The sequence below is a fragment of the Erpetoichthys calabaricus genome, chromosome 18 (genome assembly GCF_900747795.2).
Source record: "Erpetoichthys calabaricus chromosome 18, fErpCal1.3, whole genome shotgun sequence".
Classification (NCBI taxonomy): Eukaryota; Metazoa; Chordata; class Cladistia; order Polypteriformes; family Polypteridae; genus Erpetoichthys; species Erpetoichthys calabaricus.
The window spans coordinates 10,672,764-10,693,596 of record NC_041411.2 but is presented as its reverse complement, the minus strand read 5'-3'; the positions used below and the strand labels follow the sequence as shown (position 1 = coordinate 10,693,596).

At 35.1% G+C, this 20,833-nt stretch overlaps 1 protein-coding gene across 2 annotated transcripts in view; it reads right to left on the bottom strand.

The window, feature by feature from the left end:
* Window positions 1-361: 361 nt before the first annotated feature.
* sfswap (splicing factor SWAP) overlaps window positions 362-20,833 on the bottom strand; it is an 87,705-nt gene continuing 67,233 nt past the window's right edge. For both annotated transcript variants that reach the window (XM_028824979.2, XM_028824980.2), the window contains exon 19: window positions 362-697. In XM_028824979.2, the coding sequence (XP_028680812.1) occupies window positions 632-697 (66 nt within the window). In that variant the 3' untranslated portion in view covers window positions 362-631. The remainder of the gene's footprint in view (window positions 698-20,833) is intronic.

Genomic DNA, 20,833 nt, shown 5'->3' with positions numbered 1-20,833 from the left:
TATATTCTGTACAAACCTACAAATATGCATCATGTAAAGATAGTACAGCAGTGGTAAGAAAACCTAAGAAAAAACAAAACTTAGAAATAATAAATTACTCCTTCACAGAAGGATAAAACTTTTCCTTCCTCATTTGGATGTTGAGAAACTGACAAAGAATAGCTTTCAAACTAAACATTGAATTCATCACCTCATGGAGATCTTCATATAGGCAAGTATTCTTTGTACATCCTGATCATAGCTATACAGGTGAAGTGCCACATGTGAAGTAAGAGTCCATTCTTACATCAGTATCTGAGAAGGCTCATCATTACATAGGAGGCATGCGTGAAGATTTGTCAATATTTCAGGCAACTTTTTTTGGCTTACTTTTCCAGTTTACATACTCTGAGAGGACTGATGTATGCTTTATTAAATATCAACTTCTACAATTGTCCAAGGCATATCCTCTCTGAAGATTATTTCCTCGGGTTGTGCAGTACAATACATAGCTATTTACCAGTGAAAAACCTGCAGCTGCATTTCCCCTTTGGAGCATTAGCCTCTAGCTGCAACATAACCTTGATCCTCATACATGTGACACAGTATCCAGACGTTTGCACTGGTTGTCAATTTGGGAGTGTTTTTTTTCCTAGGATGTGCTTGTTTGTAAATCTTTTGAAGCAGCCAGCATTGCTCTCACTTTTGCCATCAGGTCCTGTTCAAAACAGATAAAGAAAAGTCCACTTTATTTGTAAATTGTATAATACACAGTGTTCTACAGGTCACTAAGGTTGTTTTTGTGAAAATGAACCTTATAATAAAAAACATTTTGAGCATTGGACAAGGTAAAGACCAACTTCAATAAACATCCACAAAATTTTCACTAAAACAGTAATACACCTTAACAGATCAAAGGTATGAAATATTGGCAAAAATGTTATCTATAAAAAATACTCATTCTATAAGGCAGCAAGTTGACATTTGTGTGCCCAATGGAAAGGGCACGCATTAATATTCATGTTACTGTGATCTGTGTTCAACTGCTGCACAAGCGCTGCTACAAAAAGTATGGTTTTCTAAGTGTTAAGCATGCCTAGAATGAACAAATTAAGTAGGTCGATCAGCCTGCATAGACAAACTATTATACTGTAGTTTACAAGAAAGAGCTCTACAAGGAGCAATCTAATTAGTTTTCTAGACTGATAAATGAAAATATTAATAACCCTTGAATTTAACTCGGCTGCTAATATTAGATGGAATTATGTCAGTCATTTCAGATTTCTTCTTTGTCAAGTTAGATTTTGCTCCAAGGCTTTATGAACTTTTTAATAATCAATGGTCTGGCTTTCTGAATTTGTCACTTGTTATAAAACAGTTAACTCAAAAAAACAGCTGCAAGAATCATAACTATAACTATGAAGTATGACCTTACAAGTCCAGTTATTTAAAATTTAAAAAGCGACCTTTTCATATAAAATGAAATAATTTTGCTCTCTCTTACCTTACAGAACTTATTAACTCCATTACTGAGGGCATACATTGTGATCTCGTGATGCAGTCCTCTTTAATATTTCGAAGATAAATAAATCTAGTGTAGCAGGGCCTGTACTGTAGCTCTAAGAGTACCTGTACTGGGGTGAAAAAACTGTTCATCTTACAGTTTGTTAAATAATATTTAATTTGTGTGTATATTAAAATTACTTGGATAGGGTGCAGCTTTTAAGTGAATAAACCGTGTAGCAAGATTGTATTGTAGAGCTCATAAGGGAAAGCTGGCACTAATTTTGATTCTATTAAGAACTTATCTGGCAGGTGCCTGGCTCAGATGGTCATATATGACAATGACTCTTGGGACTGTTTTTCAGGAGACAAGATAATGAGATGCACATAAATAAATATGATTACTATGAGAATGTATACATTTGAGGTCGGGTAAACTAACCAGTGCATATATGGTTGTAAGAGGATATTAAAAAAATGTAACCTTGCATTCAGCATGTTCTTATATTTAGTTAAAAGTAGCTTCACTGGTTAGTAACAAGACTATTACAACTTATCAATTGACCAATTTCAGACAATTTGCAACTATTGCTAACTCGTACACAATCAGCTGCTAAGTCTCTAAATAAAAGAGGAAAAAGTGTGCAATGGCATGCATTTTGTAAGAACATCTTAGCTGGATTAAGAGGAAAGGCGACTCAATTTACTCAGATATCCCTCTTAGTTTTACTGATATAAAGCTTGCTATACATACAAAGATTTGAATCATTCAGGTTATATGGTTTGTATCTACTTGGACTTCTAGTATTTGATATGCCTGGCTCCTCTGGAAATAAATGTTTAGACTGAAATAACGTTTAGGGTTTATCTCACTGAAACTGCCTTGTTGTTTGCTTACACTAGCAATCACTGTAGGGTCGTGGTCCTGTAGAAAGAAAGATAGACATACAGTGCATCCTGAAAGTATTCACAGCGCATCCACTTTTTCCACATTTTGTTATGTTACAGCCTTATTCCAAAATGGATTAAATTCATTTTTTTCTTCAGAATTCTTCACACAACACCCCATAATGACAACGTGAAAAAAGTTTACTTGAGGTTTTTGCAAATTTATTAAAAATAAAAAAACTGAGAAATCCCATGTACATAAGTATTCACAGCCTTTGCTCAATACTTTGTCGATGCACCTTTGGCAGCAACTACAGCCTCAAGTCTTTTTGAATATGATGCCACAAGCTTGGCACACTTATCCTTGGCCAGTTTCACCCATTCCTCTTTGCAGCACCTCTCAGGCTCCATCAGGTTGGATGGGAAGCGTCGGTGCACAGCCATTTTAAGATCTCTCCAGAGATGTTCAATCGGATTCAAGTCTGGGCTCTGGCTGGGCCACTCAAGGACATTCACAGAGTTGTCCTGAAGCCACTCCTTTGATATCTTGGCTGTGTGCTTAGGGTCGTTGTCCTGCTGAAAGATGAACCGTCACCCCAGTCTGAGGTCAAGAGTGCTCTGGAGCAGGTTTTCATCCAGGATGTCTCTGTACATTGCTGCAGTCATCTTTCCCTTTATCCTGACTAGTCTCCCAGTCCCTGCCACTGAAAAACATCCCCACAGCATGATGCTGCCACCACCAAGACTGTGAATACTTATGTACATGTGCTTTCTCAATTTTTTTATTTTTAATAAATTTGCAAAAATCTCAAACTTTTTTCACGTTGTCATTATGGGGTGTTGTGTGTAGAATTCTGAGGAAAAAAATGAATTTAATCCATTTTGGAATAAGGCTGTAACATAACAAAATGTGGAAAAAGTGATGGGCTGTGAATACTTTCCGGATGCACTGTACTTATCCGAGTTCTGTACAATCCTCGTGAGTATTAAAAGCCATGAGTTGTGCTTGTCTGGGTTAAATCATTTCAAGACCACAAACTTGGAGCAGAAAGACAGATGTGATCCCACCAAAAACCAGGCTGTTGGCTTCTGTTAAGAGTGTTTAGTGCAAGTCTGTTCAAAATTCTTTCAAAGGCTCCTGGCTTTTGGTAGGATATTCATAACTTCATCCCTTGCTTTGGGGTAATGTGAGGCTAAACTGCCCTTAAACAATGTTTAAAGAATTTCAGAGATTTCAAATAGAATCATTTATAAAGGTAGCCCACTTTAAATTCCAGAGGAAAGAATCGTGAAGTGTACATGTAAAACAAGGTTAATTTAGGCAATTCCAGGATTAGCTTGTCCACCAAAAAAAAAAAACTTTGGATGTTAAAGTGCCATTCATGGACACTTCCACAATAAAAGACCAATCAAAAAATGTAACAGTCTGTATGTCAGTATTAGAGAAGCACCAACACCAATTATTACTTTAGCATAGCATACTCTTGTTATGCTGAGATGTTTCATATCACTCCATTCTACTGCATTTTAATGTTATTTTTTTTGATTTGCCACTGTTAAGTATTTTCCATTTGATTTTACTCTCAGTGCCCAAAGTGATACTTCCCAGGAGTACCACATTTGATGAACCCTTTTATTAGATGTCTTCTATCCAATCAAACTGTCATAACCTGTCTACAGAATGATACTTTTCAGAAAGAGACTAGTCTAGCACAGTTGGAATTTGGACTTAAAACCGCCCCTGTATATAGTATATGTGTGTGTGTTTTTTTTATAAGTTAATTGATTTCTACCTGTTCATACTACAACATAACACTTTGTGTATATGTTGCAATTCATTTTCTGTATTATATCTATAATCACTGGATACTATGTTGGGATCATAAGCGAAAGAGTATTAAATAAAAATGAAATGAATTAAACAAAGCATTAATAAATTAAACAAAAAAATGAATAAAACTCATCAACCTTTGCTCTTTATAACATAGGGTAACAGCTAATCAACATGTTTCTAAATTATTATGACTACGCATCATCCTTTTAGAAAATACACAGTACATAAACTACAATGCAATAGTTTAACAGTTAAAGGGTCACAAGTGCTTTAAGTATACTTCCCAAAAGTAACATCATAATTCACTTTTTTGCTAGGAGAGCCACAGCAATTCTACCTGAAAATGCTACCCAATGTATGGAACTGTGCATATTTTATTAATTAAAAAACAGAAAGGAACCACAAAGCCATTAAATCTGGAATTTTATTTATCTGAAAGGAACAAAAAATATTACACTTGACAGGCCTTTTTTTGTTTTAATGATTATTCCTAACTCAAAACATTTGTGTGCGTATTTCCTCTTGGCACAGTCATGCCACTTTCCTGCTTCAATTTTCACACCAGGTTGATGAATTTGGCACTCACTTTTGAAGGCAAATTATTGAAATTGAAACATTAACAGATGTCCTTAAAAATGATAAACATATCCTGCTAAGAAAAGTGAATCAAGAAAACAAGGGGAAATAATGTCTAGAACTAATGGGTTTCCCTTTCATGACTGTTCATTTTTTTTCCCAAATTGAGAGGTACATTTGTCAAAAGATTGACCTTAATACTTAATCACATGCAGTATTCTGCATCAGGATTCCAATCTACCCATGACAAGAAGCTTTGAAAATGTTAAACAATTTATCATTTTAACATTCTAAAGTTCAGAAGTTAATATTTTGAAACCATCTTCTATGAATTAAACTTTTTAAAACTTAATGCAGGGCAGAATGGTGGTACAATGGCTAGAGCTGCTGCCTTATAGCTTCAAGGTCCTACGTTTGAACCTTACATCATCAAGTGCCTGTGTCGATTTTGAATGATTTTAGACACTTTTGGATTTACTCCAAGGACCCCAATTTTCCTTCCACGAACTACAACATGCAAGTTAGATGATAAAAGCTAGAGTACTTTGTTTTCTGAGACACTCAACTTATTCTTTGCGCCCATGCTATAGGAGAAAGGCGGGGAGATATTACAATGGTATTTAGGTCAAACAATTGTGCTTTAGTTAATGATCAATGGGAAAAAATAAGCAGGGCAAAGCAAATCACCATTGCCTCACGGCATGAGGCAAGAACATGTTGGTGATCCCAGTAACATTAATACAATTTATGTGGCAACACAATTATGAGGGTTTTCTTAAACTGCCTTATAAGGTTATTTATCATTAACAAATTCTTAATTAGTTATCCATAGCAGAGGTCACAAAAATTAAATCACAAATCTCAAATATCAAAATGTAACAGATACAGACTTTATTAGACGTTCCTTAATCATATCCAGTTATTTTAAATCTGAATCACACTTTTCATTAAACACTTCAATTCTATGGTGTTGTACTGTGTTAGCCATTATGGATGTAGTGAGAAGTCAAGCAAAATGACCCCTTTCATTGGCTAACTAGAAAGATTACAATATGCAAGCTGTCGAGGCAACTCAGGCAAGATGTCATATAGAAACTGGAGTTCCCTATGTTTATACAGACACCAGGACAGGTACAGCATTGGAAAACCTGGAAGTGAGACATCTTAGAAGGGGCCTGAGTTGCCTTGACAGTCCTGCATATTGTAATCTTTCTAGTTAGCCAATAAAAGGGGTCACTTTGCTTGACTTCTCACTACAGTTCCAATCCAAAACACTTAAAAGTTCAGACTTTTATTCTTAACAGCCCTGTGGAAGTGTTGATTGGATATCCTTTGGAACTTTAAATGTGTACTCCTGACTTAAATTCTCATGATTATTTTTTTCATTTTCCATTTATTTCTTAGGACAGTGTAAAACTGTTCAATTTTCCGTTAAACACTATCATCCAATTTTCTGGGAAAACATAAAAGTGGAAAAATCACTTTCTGAGAAAATTAAATAAGATGAAGATTAAAAACATCAACTAAGGATCAAAAACAATGCATCTGAAAATGAAAAAGGACATTTAAATAAACAGCAAAAAAATATCTAGAACTGTCAAGAGTTTTGTTCATTTGCATTTCACCATTTTTCTAAAAGAAGAAATGAAATACACGGCCTTATACATGGAAATAATCAAGCACTGTTTTTGAATGGAATAGATTTATTTAACGTACTACAGCATGTACACTAAAAACTAACAAAACACCCCCGAGTATAACAACATTTGGCAACAGATCTGAAAAAAATGACTGTCATTCATAAACCAGCAACAAACATATTCTAGTAATTACTTTGAACATGAAAAGTACTGATTACTAGAAATTTGTAAATGACACCCCAACTCACAAGAGAGCTGTAAAGTGTTTCAGAAAATTAAGATTAATAAACCTTCCATTTGATGTCAAATAATAAAAGCTGTAAACTTAATAATATTTTATTTAAGAACACTTGAAATCAATACTCCAAATATTTATCATGCATGGTTAGGTGAACAAAGTCTAATGAATTTTGTTTTAGTCTAGGAGGAATTTCCCTCATGTAACACCAAATAGATTCAAGGTGATTCCAGCAGGGGACCACTGAATGGTGTTACATAACTTATCACTCAAATATTACTTTACAGGCAAGCTTGACTGCATCACAATACCATAAAACAGAAAAGAAAGTGTAGAAGTAGATTATACTGCTAAACTCGAAAGGCATTTTCCCATCCATTTACCCCTTCAACAATGACTGCACTCCATGTTCTGCAACTCCAGCCTCACAAGTTTCATGGCCACTAAATTTAGAATAACTTGAAGCTGGGGCAACAGCAACACAAACTATGCACCACTCCTAATCTTCCCAAAGCCAACACTCACAATTACGCCTATCTTATCATTCACATATTTTATGTGTTAGTAAATACTGTTAATTTTGACTACGCAAGTTTAAATGAAGCAATTTTTTTTATCACATTCAGACTTCAATTTTTTTTTTTGGATTATCCACAATCGTTACAGTGTGACTGGCACTGTATTGTAAATCAAAAGGTGTAGTGGCAATGTTAATCTTAAATTCATGTTTTGCTCTCATGCAGAATGTCTCATCAAGTCAACAAATTAAATAAAAATGGAGTATTTATTTTACCTCAATAAAAGGAAACAAATACCATCAATAATGGCAAAATCTCTTGCAAAACAGCTAAAAACTAATTTGATCAGGATGGGATATGTAATGGTGGGTTCAAATGTCCTTTAACATCAGAAACATAAGACATGCACAAGTATAGCTTTCAAAACACAGCTTATGCTTGGTTGGGGTGAGATGGGAGGATAGTTAAGAATGAAGAGGCATTTTTAGAGATCAAAAGTATTCGTGACTTAATATTTACTGCACATTGCCATAATACTTCTCATTAAAATACTCTGGCTTATGGCTCCAAAAAAGCGATTTGCTCATAGCCTGTAGTTTTTTTTTTTGTTTTGTTTTATGTAAACTCTGAAACATGAAATGAACGGTTTTAAAATACAAATATGCAGACTGAAAAGTTAGTAACAATTCAGGGTGTTCTTTTTTTTTTAAACGTATTAGGTAAAGTACAATTACATGCATTACTTTAAAATTCTGTCATTCTCTTTCAATTATTCTACATGGCAATGTGATAGCAGGCCACCTGCTCAATGTGTTGCTCTGAACTGTTATACCCAGGATGTCTTAATTAGTTTGTAATTAAATGATATGAGCCACTGTTTACTCCAAATCATGCTGGAGAGTTTTCAAGCTGGTAAGAAATCTATACAAATGCACGCTGCTAACGAGATATAACTTCCAACTACACATATCACACCACCTACTGTTAAAGCATAAAATATTAATGACCAGAGCCGGTAATGACAAACTACTTCCTAGAATGCCACTAGAAAGCACTGTTAAAAATGAAACCCTCAAACACACACTGCTACAGAATATTAGCTCAAATTCCATCTACAGTATAAATTTAACAGTATGAACCAAAAGACTATAGTTGTAAATGGGCACAGGTGAACATCTCATGGCATCTGTCACTTATCTATATTTATGAACAATGATTCGTTTCAAACAATTTTATAGATTCAGCTGCATCTGGAGAGGCTGTGGTGGGCTCTACAATATTTGATGGTGAAAACGGGTATGATGAAGGTCAAGGCGCAGCTAACTCCTTTCAAAACACAGTAGGTGCATGGCTCCATGAAAGAAGCAGGATGCTCCATTTTTCAGCTTTGTATTCAAGCCTATGATTGTTTTGAATTTTAAGTGAACACAATGCATTCATCAGCAATTGTAACCCATCACTGAGATATAAGTCAATTAATTAATCACATTTATAAAGTATACACTACATCTAGAAACATGATTTTGCTTTTATTCTGGTTGAAGAAAATGTGACTTCTTTAAAGCATGGTCTCTGCAAGTCTTTATTTCAGTTGTGACAACTGAAATATAATTCTCACTTCTGACGTACAAAAGGGTTGTGGATTTGTGAGATATTCTGAATTTTGATACCTTTTAATATGTCTAAAGAAGACTTTCATTCACATCCTGGAGCTAAATGATGCCAAGTGTTGTAAGAACAGAGACAATCTTCCTGACATAACCATCCAAAGTGACCACTATTCCAGGGCACAAATCAAATAAGAGATGATGGCAGTTCGCACTGGTGATCATGCAACCCGATTTCCTCTCCCTGACCTGATTAAATGTGAAAAATTCATTTTACACTAAAGAAATATTAGTTGAACAATAATTTGTGAGGCAATTAAGCAGACAAGAATTTCAAAATTCAGCCAACAGTCACTGAATAAACTTGCTTAGATGAAAGCAGCATTTTGTTCTCATATTATTTCAAACATCATTATAATGCAATTACGTACTAAATGTAACTCTCCTTTCAGTGCTTTTCAATACCTAGATTGCAATTTGTAGTTATCATTTCTCACTTTGCACATTTCCTTCCTTTCTCATTTTATTGTGAATGCTCCAACCAAGTTGTTTATTCAACCTTTTCTGGTAATATTTATAATATTTTGGTATATCAATTACAGTAGTCAACTCTCTATTTTAATTCTAAATGCATCGCTAGTTTTGCTAAATACAATAAATACAAAAAACACCAGACCTGGACAGTATTCATCATTTTCTGTAATTTTTGCTTTTTCTTGTCTATAAATCTTTTTTAATGAACTTAACAAAACAGTCTGTGATTGTGTTGGTATACATAGTGGACAAAAAATGCGTGCAGTTATTGAATACACACCTGAATATGTTGTCACATAATTTGACTACATCCAGCTCTCAACCTTTTTAATTTTGACATAATCTCCAGATGCACACTTTTAGGACTGGGATATAATTACTAATGCTATAAAGAGGATAGCATTGGGCTACAAAATCTATGCATGTTCTCCAAAGCACATACTTATGTATGTTTATGCACTAAATTTCCTTGTCACATCAATACTGAAAATCAGTGTACAGGTATTGAACAGAGAGTGACTACATACTATAGTCATTCTGCTCCAAAATCCTGGGTTCAAACCCTGGTCCAGAAATTAGCTCTGCATAGAATGCTCATTAACCCCACACGATTAAAACAAATACCCCAAGTGACCAGAGACCAGAGAATCTTATTTCTCACCATCTCAGAGTCCTTCAGGTGTCTCTTAGCAAACTCCATGCGGGCTGTCATGTGTCTTGCACTGAGGAGAGGCTTCCAACAGGCCACTCTGCCATAAAGCCCTGACTGGTGGAGGGCTGCAGTGATGGTTGACTTTCTACAACTTTCTCCCATCTCCTGACTGCATCTCTGGAGCTCAGCCAAAGTGATCTTTGGGTTCTTCTTTACCTCTCTCACCAAGGCTCTTCTCCCCTGGTAGCTCAGCTTGGCCGGACGGCCAGCTCTAGGAAGGGTTCTGGTCGTCCCAAATGTCTTCCATTTAAAGATTATGGAGGCCACTGTGCTCTTGGGAACCTTAAGTGCAGCAGAAATTTTTTTGTAACCGTGGCCAGATCTGTGCCTTGCCACAATTCTGTCTCTGAGCTCTTCAGGCAGTTCCTTTGACCTCATGATTCTCATTTGCTCTGACATGCATTGTGAGCTGTAAGGTCTTATATAGACAGGTGTGTGGCTTTCCTAATCAAGTCCAATCAGTATAATCAAACACAGCTGGACTCAAATGAAGGTGATCTCAAGGATGATCAGAAGAAATTGAAAGCACCGGAGTTAAATATATGAGTGTCACAGCAAAGGGTCTGAATACTTAGGACCATGTGATATTTCAGTTTTTCTTTTTTAATAAATCTGCAACAATTTCAAAAATTCTTTTTTTTGTCTGTCAATATGGGGTGCTGTGTGTACATTAATGAGGGAAAAAAAAATTTAAATCATTTTAGCAAATGGCTGCAATATAACAAAGAGTGAAAAATTGAAGGGGGTCTGAATACTTTCCGTACCCACTGTGTATATATATATATATATATATATATATATATATATATACACACACAGTAATCCCTCCTCCATCGCAGGGGTTGCGTTCCAGAGCCACCCGTGAAATAAGAAAATCCGCGGAGTAGAAACCATATGTTTATATGGTTATTTTTATATTGTCATGCTTGGGTCACAGATTTGCGCAGAAACACAGGAGGTTGTAGAGAGATAGGAACGTTATTCAAACACTGCAAACAAACATTTGTCTCTTTTTCAAAAGTTTAAACTGTGCTCCATGACAAGACAGAGATGACAGTTCCGTCTCACAATTAAAAGAATGCAAACATATCTTCCTCTTCAAAGGAGTGCGTGTCAGGAGCAGTGACTGTCACAGAGATAGAGAGAAAAGCAAACAAATCAATAGGGCTGTTTGGCTTAAGTATGTGAAGCACCGCGGCACAAAGCTGTTGAAGGCGGCAGCTCACACCCCCTCCGTCAGGAGCAGACAAAGAGAGAGAAAGAGAGAGAGAGAGAGAGAGAGAGAGAGAGATAGAGAGAGACAGAGTTTGTTTTTCAAGCACAAATCAATACGTGCCCTTCGAGCTTTTAAGTATGCGAAGCACCGTGCAGCATGTCGTTTCAGGAAGCAGCTGCACAAAAGATAGCAACGTGAAGATAATCTTTCAGCATTTTTAGACGAGCGTCCGTATCGTCTAGGTGTGCGAACAGCCCCCCCTGCTCAATCCCCCTACGTCAGGATCAGAGAGAGGCAGCGCAAGAGAAAGAGAAAAGTAAGCTGGGTAGCTTCTCAGCCATCTGCCAATAGCGTCCCTTGTATGAAATCAACTGGGCAAACCAACTGAGGAAGCATGTACCAGAAATTAAAAGACCCATTGTCCGCAGAAACCCGCGAAGCAGCGAAAAATCCGCGATATATATTTAAATATGCTTACATATAAAATCCGCGATGGAGTGAAGCCGCGAAAGGCGAAGCGCGATATAGCGACGGATTACTGTACACACACACACATATATACACATGCATATACACAAAATTCAACAGAAAACTCTCAAACCCATTTAATTCTATTCTAGGTCTCTGCAGACTGGGCTAATTTCTAGACATGGCACCAGGCTATCACACACTCATGCAGTTCAAATTTGGAATCTATAATAATAAAAGGCAAAGTCCTCACTGACTGACTCACTCACTCACTCACTGACTGACTCATCACTAATTCTCCAACTTCCCGTGTAGGTGGAAGGCTGAAATTTGGCAGGCTCATTCCTTACAGCTTACTTACAAAAGTTAGGCAGGTTTCATTTCGAAATTCAAAGCGTAATGGTCATAACTGGAACATATTTTTTGTCCATACACTGTAATGGAGGAGGCGGAGTCACGTATCGCGTCATCACGCCTCCTACGTAATCACGTGAACTAAAAACAAGGAAGACATTTACAGCACGAGTCACACGCGGGAACGAAGGTAAATGACGTTAATTTTTGACTGTCTTTTAATACTGTGTAAGCATACATATTAACACATGTGCAATTAAACGTGTGCATTTACGGGGTGATTTCTCAGGCTTAAAAGCTCACCTTTTATCAAACGCGGGAACAAAGGTAACTGACGTTGTTCACTGTCTTTTAATACTGTGTAACCATACATATTAACACATGTCCAATTAAACGTGTGCATTTACGCGGTGATTTCTCAGGCTTAAAAGCTCGCCTTTTACTTAAAAGGTAAATGCAAAACTATTTTCAATCAGTTTATTGAAACGCTCCCGTTAAGGATTGCAATAACATATTCGCGAGATAAAACAACGAAGTAGGGGGAAATGGAGGAACAGCCACAAACAGCGAAGACCAAAAAATTTATTAAACAATTGAGAACGGAGCGAGTTAAGCATACAAGCATGTTCATAAGGGAAACAAAGCACGGTGTAAAACGTAAGTTTAAATTAACTTTATAGAAACGCTCCCGCTGCGGATTGCAATAACATATTCGTGAGATAAAAGTTTAATGAGAAGACACGAGGTATAAACGAACCACACGCCGTGGCGCAACGTTAGGGGCAACAGTTTCAACCATTCTATGATCTGCTTCTCGCAACTGAAAGACGGCACATGGCGGATGTTAGCCGACTTGCTGACCGCAACGTTAGGGGCTTCAAGTATGGCGCTGACGCCACATCTCAGTGCCAACACTTTGCAGACTGTACTTAAAAGACACGCCCTCCTCACTGGACAGTTAAAAACACCAATCAAACTAACGATGACATCAAGTATTACCCAATCAAAACTAGGAAAGGAGGCATCTTCATAAAATGCGTGTGGGATGATTTGCATGAGACGCTGCTTTAAAAAAAAAATGATAAAAAAAATATGGGATAAATCCCGTCCAGTATTGATTCAAAACGGGACGCGCAATTTCATTCTCAAACGCGGCACGATTCCGTATTTTAAAGGACGGGTGGCAACCCTACAGTGCCAAGTAACCACCCATACAATCACATTGTGATTCAGACTAGGAATGCAATGAATGTAATTACCCCGATCTACATACAAGGCGAAAGTCTTGCAACATTCAAAGATGATGGTTTGGGATAAGTACACCATACAACATAAAAGAGCTTATGAAGCCTTGAACCGAAAAAAGCAAGATCTCAGAGATCGTAAAAAAAAAAAAATAGGAGGTAATGTCGTTTTACTCGCTGTACATTTTAGTCAAACATTACCAGTTATTCCACGAGGGAGACCAGCAGATGAACTCAACGCGTGTTTAAAATCCATGCTTCTCCCACGCTCTGTTATATGTCGCGTGTTCTCGGGTAAGTGCACCAAAAAATGTATACATTTAAGCATGTAATGGGCAAACAAAAAATGAGGTATACCCGAAGGCACTGCAGTAGTACTTAATGTAACTTTACTTCTTCAATTTTAATGTTTTACTGTTTAATAATTTAAACGCTTCTTATATGTTGTTCAAATTCTTTTATCCATATACCACTGACAGCGCAATGCACGATAACATGGAGTGAATACACCATACGCATCCGCCCACGGCTGCCCTGCTGTGCGCAGATAGGAGTTGATTCTACAATAAAATAAAATAAAGATAAAAAGAGTAAAACGATCATCACCCATAAAGCGGATAGTAGACGTGACGTACTATATGTGTACCACATTTCAAGTGTATAGGTGAAATGGTTTGCGAGCTACAGGTCATTTAAAATCCTGGACAGACACACAAATTGCCACGGTAGCAAATTACAGAAGAAGACTTTACTGTTTAATAATTTATATTTATATGAAATGTGCTTCTTATATATTACTTCATATTCTCATATGATAATGATGTTAATGTTTATATTGATTTCTGTGTTATTAAAACTGCATGTATGTGTGTATATGTATATATATATATATATATATATATATATATACTAGCAAAATACCCGCGCTTCGCAGCGGAGAAGTACTGTGTTAAAGAGGTTATGAAAAAAAAAGGAAACATTTTAAAAATAACGTAACATGATTGTCAATGAAAGCCCGTTTCAGTCAGTAAGTCTTATGTGTGTGTTTATGTATGTGTGTATATATATGTAGATGTGTATATGTAGATATGTATATAAATGTTTATGTGTGTGTGTATATTATATATATAATATATATAATATATATATATATATATATATATATATATATATATATAAAAGACAGCAACAGTTATAACAATGACAACACAATTACATTGACAATCATGTTACGTTATTTTTAAAATGTTTCCTTTTTTTTTCATAACCTCTTTAACACGCTACTTCTCCGCTGCGAAGCGCGGGTATTTTGCTAGTCACCAATAAGTCTAACATACTTATTAATTAGAAAGTACACTGCTGCCTATTGGTCCAACTACCTATCAATTTAAAGTGTATAAATTTAAAACAAACTAATTTTATATGTATTGCAAATTTCTCAGAGCAGACTAAGCCAAGGATTTTTAGAAAGCATTTAAGAATATAATTGAATGTAACAAGTACTGTGACCTTCAGAATCTGAATGTTCCGAGATTTATGAAAAATAATTGGTAGTAATAAGACAACAAAAGAGACAATAAATTATTTGCTACCATTTCTAGTCTGTGGAAATAACTAATTTCTGGATAATAAATCATTTAACCATTCAATAAAAATGAAATGAATAGCACACTTCTTCAATCACCCAATTATTTCTTTAACTACTGTTTTCTATAACATGATGACAGAGAACCACTCTTACACATACATCCATGTTCACTTAATGTAGTGTTGTCAATAAGCCTGATTCCACGTATTTTGATTATTAGAAATAACAAGAGATTCTACAAAAAAAAAAAAAAAAAATCTATGCGGCTTAATTTCATCTTGCTTTCTGATTTTTTTAACAAATGAAACAAGTAAAGCTAACAGCTTTCTCGTTTCTCACAAACATCCAACTCTTTTTTTAAAACCCAGTATTTTCCCCATTTTGTAATAATCTATAAAACATAAATATTCAAAGATAACGAGCTACCACACTGAGCAAATGACTCTTAATAAAGAAAGCAGTGGCCATAATCACCTATGTATGCAAAACCCAGAGGCCAGCAAATGAAAATACAAGCTAAATAAATTACGATGCTAATACAACAACTGAAATAATAATTGATCGAGCAAAAATCATGACTGAAGCTATTTAAACACCTTTCTGAAGCCATAAGCAGGCCTTTCTGTTAGAATGAACTTGTCCAGCACCAGCAAATGCTCAAGTAGATTAATATCAATAGTCAGAGCTTGCAATTACAAATGACTGAAAATACAGCATACCTATGCTCTCCTTATAATACTTGAGAGAATAAAAAGTATACAAACGAGTGAAATTAACTGCATTTATAATGTATCAACTACTGAGAAACAGCAACTTCATTAATCTCACTACAGTAAAATAAAAAAGCAAAAATAAAAGTCTAATCAAGGAATACAATGCAAATACAACTAACAGCATAATACATGTTGCTCTATCAGGTTCCTACTGCCATTATTTTAAAGAAGTTGTATTTTTAAAGATAGAAGAATAATAATTTAAAAAACCAACAGCAAAAGCAATCAATTGACTCCTAAATAGCCATTCCTGTAAGCCAAGTTGCTGAATATTAGCATTTAAGTAACACTGAAAATATTTAAATATTAATTAAGATTGTGTTTCTCTGTTACGGAACCTGCGTTTCATTTTTATATCTAAAAAGATTTCCATGCACAACATAAAAAAAAAGCACAAACCTGGTTCAGGCAGAAATCATAAGTAATTTCTGCAAGCATTCTGGTTTTATGGCAGTAGAACAATGAAATATTAGCCTCAAGTACAGAGTGCTTAAACATTAAGGCATACAATATCAGTCAAATTATCTGAAAACAAACTTTAAAAAAGTAATATTGAAACTCTGTATTAAATGCAACCCAATATAAAAATAAATGCAAGGTGCGACATGTTAGACAAGCAGACAGTAGGCCAAAGCCTTAGTAATGAAAGTACAGGGTATATAGCCTTTGTTTGAAAGCATTCCTTTTTAATAATAAAGATACATTCTTCCACCATATCTGCAGAACCACTTCTCTCTTCTTCACTACTCAGATGATCTTTCCTTATAAACATTAATCAGACAACACAGCTCTACAGCTGGGTTTGGCAGTAAAAGATAAAAAGCTCCCTTTTATTCTGCTGGAAGGTTTTAATCCGACCCCTCTTAATTTAATTTGTGCCAGGCGTAAATACCTAAGCGCAGTGGAGAGAAACAAACCACTTAACGAAATCATTTATAGATTGCCTTATTTCATTTGAGACATCTACCCTGGATTTACTGCTGGTATCACTGGCACTTCAAACAAAAGCTCTGTCTGAAACAGGCTTATTTGATCTACTGACCAACGACAGATCTCAGCTTGTCCTATTTTGATTTTTTTCAACATCATGTCTGGAAACATGCCTTAATTCATGCAAAGTATTTGATGTATAGAGATAAGCATTTTTATTTCATATAACCACCCAAAAAAGAGTAAAACCACTAGATATCAAAATAGATCAAAAATAACTCAAGTGAGGGATACACAAAAAGCAGAATTAATTTTAAAGTTTTCACAATCAGTATTAATAAGTAAGATAAATTATAATATAATTCAGAAACCAACAGAGTAGAATCATCAGTTAAAAGAAAAGCTACATGGAAATGAAGAATGACTGAATGATTACTGGATGGAACAATCTATAAAGAGCTGCATTTAAGTGATTTAAAATTTATTATACTAAAACTTGGGGATGTGGCTGACACTAACATTACTTTAATCACCCACAAAAATACACAAATATATAATTCTAAACTGTCTTTTAACTTAATTAGTTTTTCAGTTTTAGATGTAAACAAGATTGTAAACAATAACACAGTAATTCCTATCTTTCTGCAAAAAACCAAAAGTGGGCCATGAAACCCACTAACAAGCATACCAATACTTGTAATAATTGCTTAGGTATTCAGGAAGGACATGACCTGCTATATACTGTACCAGGCAGCTCTTCATTGACTTCTAATTTTCAAGATTGATGACGGTTTTAACCAAGCTTATGATTTTATCATGCTGTGGAAATAGTGCATTTAGAAGACTAATCTTACTGTTTAATCACGTGTTGTACTTAAAGGTCAGAAGCAAATACATAAACATTTGTTCCAAGTATCTAAACATTTTGTTTTGTTTTTCCATTATTTTCTTTTTCCGGAATGGATTCATGTTTATTCATTCTTTTTTTTTTAATAAAACGACTTAAATATATGGCAGTAGGAGCAAACACTACTTTTATATTAAAAACATGACAAATAATTTACAATAGACTGCACTTTCTCAAACTTCAATGTCTGTAAGGCATAATGCCTGCATTTAAATACATCAAAACACTACCTAAGGGAAAATATAACTTTACAGTACAAAACCTCCCATTTCTATACATGTTCTTGCAACTGTACAAAAATATACAATTTCTGCAGTCCAAAATTTACAGCACTTTGTCTTTTCTGTTTACAGATTAAACAACTGGTCTTAGGATATTAGGGCTTTTTTATTTTGATTTTCATTGCACCTTTCAGTTTTACTGCACATGATATATCATTCACAGAGTTTTTTTTAACAAGCATTTAAAAACAGTTCATTATAAAATAAATATTTGCCTCTAGTACTATACCATATTCAATAACATATATGTTATATATATAGATATATATAGATATATATATATATATACACACACGCACACATATACATACATACATACATACATGTACACACACACATACATACACACCTTCTCACAATTAATGAGTTCCACATTGTATTTTGCTGAAACTAAATAATCCAGAAGCACTGCTTACTAAGAAGATGCTAAGGAACAAGGATGAGGTTTTTTACTTCAGAATCTTTTAGACAAAACACAATAGAAAAAGAAAAAGAAAAAAATAATGTCAAAAGGTGCAAAATACAATGTGACCTTGTTTATATTCCACTTTGCTGACCTCTCCATTGGGTGAAATTTTACAATCTGTAAACAAAATTAAACACTAACATGAACTCCAAATGTGCATAAAATTGTACTTTATTTGAAATTCACTTTGACAGTTTCTACGTTGCTTCATATGTTTTGGCTCAATATGACTTGTGGCTATTTTTGTTTGTGTCTATTCATATGGGGATAAAACTGAGCTGCAACACAGAAAGCAAACAAAACTAGATTATAAAAGGAGCTCGAGTGGTTTTACATTAATATGTGACCAAACAGTCACTGTTTTTTATAATTGTATATTATCCATCCATCCATTTTCCAACCCGCTGAATCCGAACACAGGGTCACGGGTCTGCTGGAGCCAATCCCAGCCAACACAGGGCACAAGGCAGGAACCAATCCTGGGCAGGGTGCCAACCCACCGCAGGACACACACAAACACACCAAGCACACACTAGGGCCAATTTAGAATCGCCAATCCACCTAACCTGCATGTCTTTGGACTGTGGGAGGAAACCGGAGTGCCCGGAGGAAACCCATGCAGACACGGGGAGAACATGCAAAATCCACGCAGGGAGGACCCGGGATTGTATATTATATATCCTTCAAATTATTTAAGTGAAACAATTCATCTTTAAAATATTCCTTGAAAAAAATTAGGACCAAGAAATGAAGCCGTTTTTGTAAAAGAAATGAGCAGAGTGTCAGAAAATCCAAGACCCATGACTGAGCAGTACAAACCACAAAACTCACCAGATAGGCTATCTATTGCCTACTAAATCATGAAAAAGTACTGCGAGTGTGCTAATGACCGATTCATTTACTCAAAACTTCATAAGGTGCTCACATCACATACACCACTACAAATGACAACGTTTTTTTTCTTTAGGACTTTTATAAAATTGCAGTAAATATCATATTCTGCATGAGTGTCAAACTCCCAGATTCAAGCTTAACTGATGGTAATTTATAATACAAAAGTCATATAAAAAAAGTTTTAACAGGAAATTCCAAGGCAAATGTGTAAAGTTACATTTCTTTCTGCATCCTTCTTAAGTCTTGGGTTGCAAGTGTGCATATTCCAACAGTAAAACTACCATATCCTTCCCCTGCTTTAGATCCTTGCAGAACTGATTCTTTAAATTCATTGTCTCTTGGCATTCTAAATGTATGTAGTTACAATTTTGTCAAATTTTCTAAGGAAGGATATACTAATATACCAAAAAAAAATTTAAAATATATAAATAAACTTTAGATGATAAAAAAAACAGTATTAGTTCTCCCAGATGATGTCAGGTAAAGAGATGAGCATTTCTCAACACCTAGTTTCACACTTTCAACTATAGATGCAAGGTATTTTTTTCACACTTTTCCCCCAGGGCTGTTGCCAAAATCTTGAGAACTCTGCTTAGAAGTTAAATTGATCCCTAGAAAGTGTATTTGTTTTTTTATTTATTTTTTAAAAAAAAACTGATTAATGCCTGATGTGATGCTTTACATAGAAAAACTCCTTGTTTAGATCAGTAATGCTTTAGGCAGAAGGATTTCTTCTTTACATTCCTTGAACATAGCTGGTGTTAATGAACTTAATTTATTAGATAGTTTTATTTGATCTGGGCCTGTTGCTTTCCAGGTTATAAAGATTTGATAGTATTCCAAATCTCAGAAATCCTGAGAAGTTTACCCAGGTTCTTTAAACATGGTGTGTTAGGCTGTGGCATTTCAATTTTTATCTAAAAAACTATTAATAGCCTCACTCTGAAACATCTTATAGAATACCTTAAATATGTTATCTGTTCTTTCATGTAAAATAATTTGTATTACAGATACATTATTGATTTCTGTAACTTTTTCTTGTATTTGTTAATCAAAACCCTTATTAGCCTTTTCCTTGTATCCAAAACAAGACTCAAGTAATTTGTTAGTTGCTCAGTTTATCGTGTGGTCTGTAACTTTAATTTTGTACTTCGCAGGCTTGCCTTTCTGCAAAGGTGAGCAGTGAGCAACTTTGGATATTCATTTTCAAATATAAAAATATCAGCAATTTTTCCACTGCCTTTCTGGTTTGTAATTTGTTACTGAATGATGTATAGGAGATTATTTTTCCTCCTTAAATAAACTTTGAGTGTGTCCTGAATTGTTCCAGAATACATTGGTGAAGATTCTTGCTGTTGAGGTACCTTTAGCAAGGTGGATTAGAGCATAGTCAGGTATAACAATAGCATCATAATGGCAAGAAATAAACATAGGGAAGCTTGTTGCTACTGGTAAAGACATAGTCAATTAGCAATTACGTGTTATGCACCGAAGAAGAAAAAAAAAAGAGATTGTCTTGACTATGGGTACAAAAACTTCCTTGGGGTCAGACAGATGTGATTCTTGATAAACTAGGACATTATCAATGCTGCCCTAATACACATACATTTTTATTCAATTATGAGTTTCTTAATCTTCATGTTATAGATTAAACAAAAAGTATAAATTCTTTATCATCCCAAT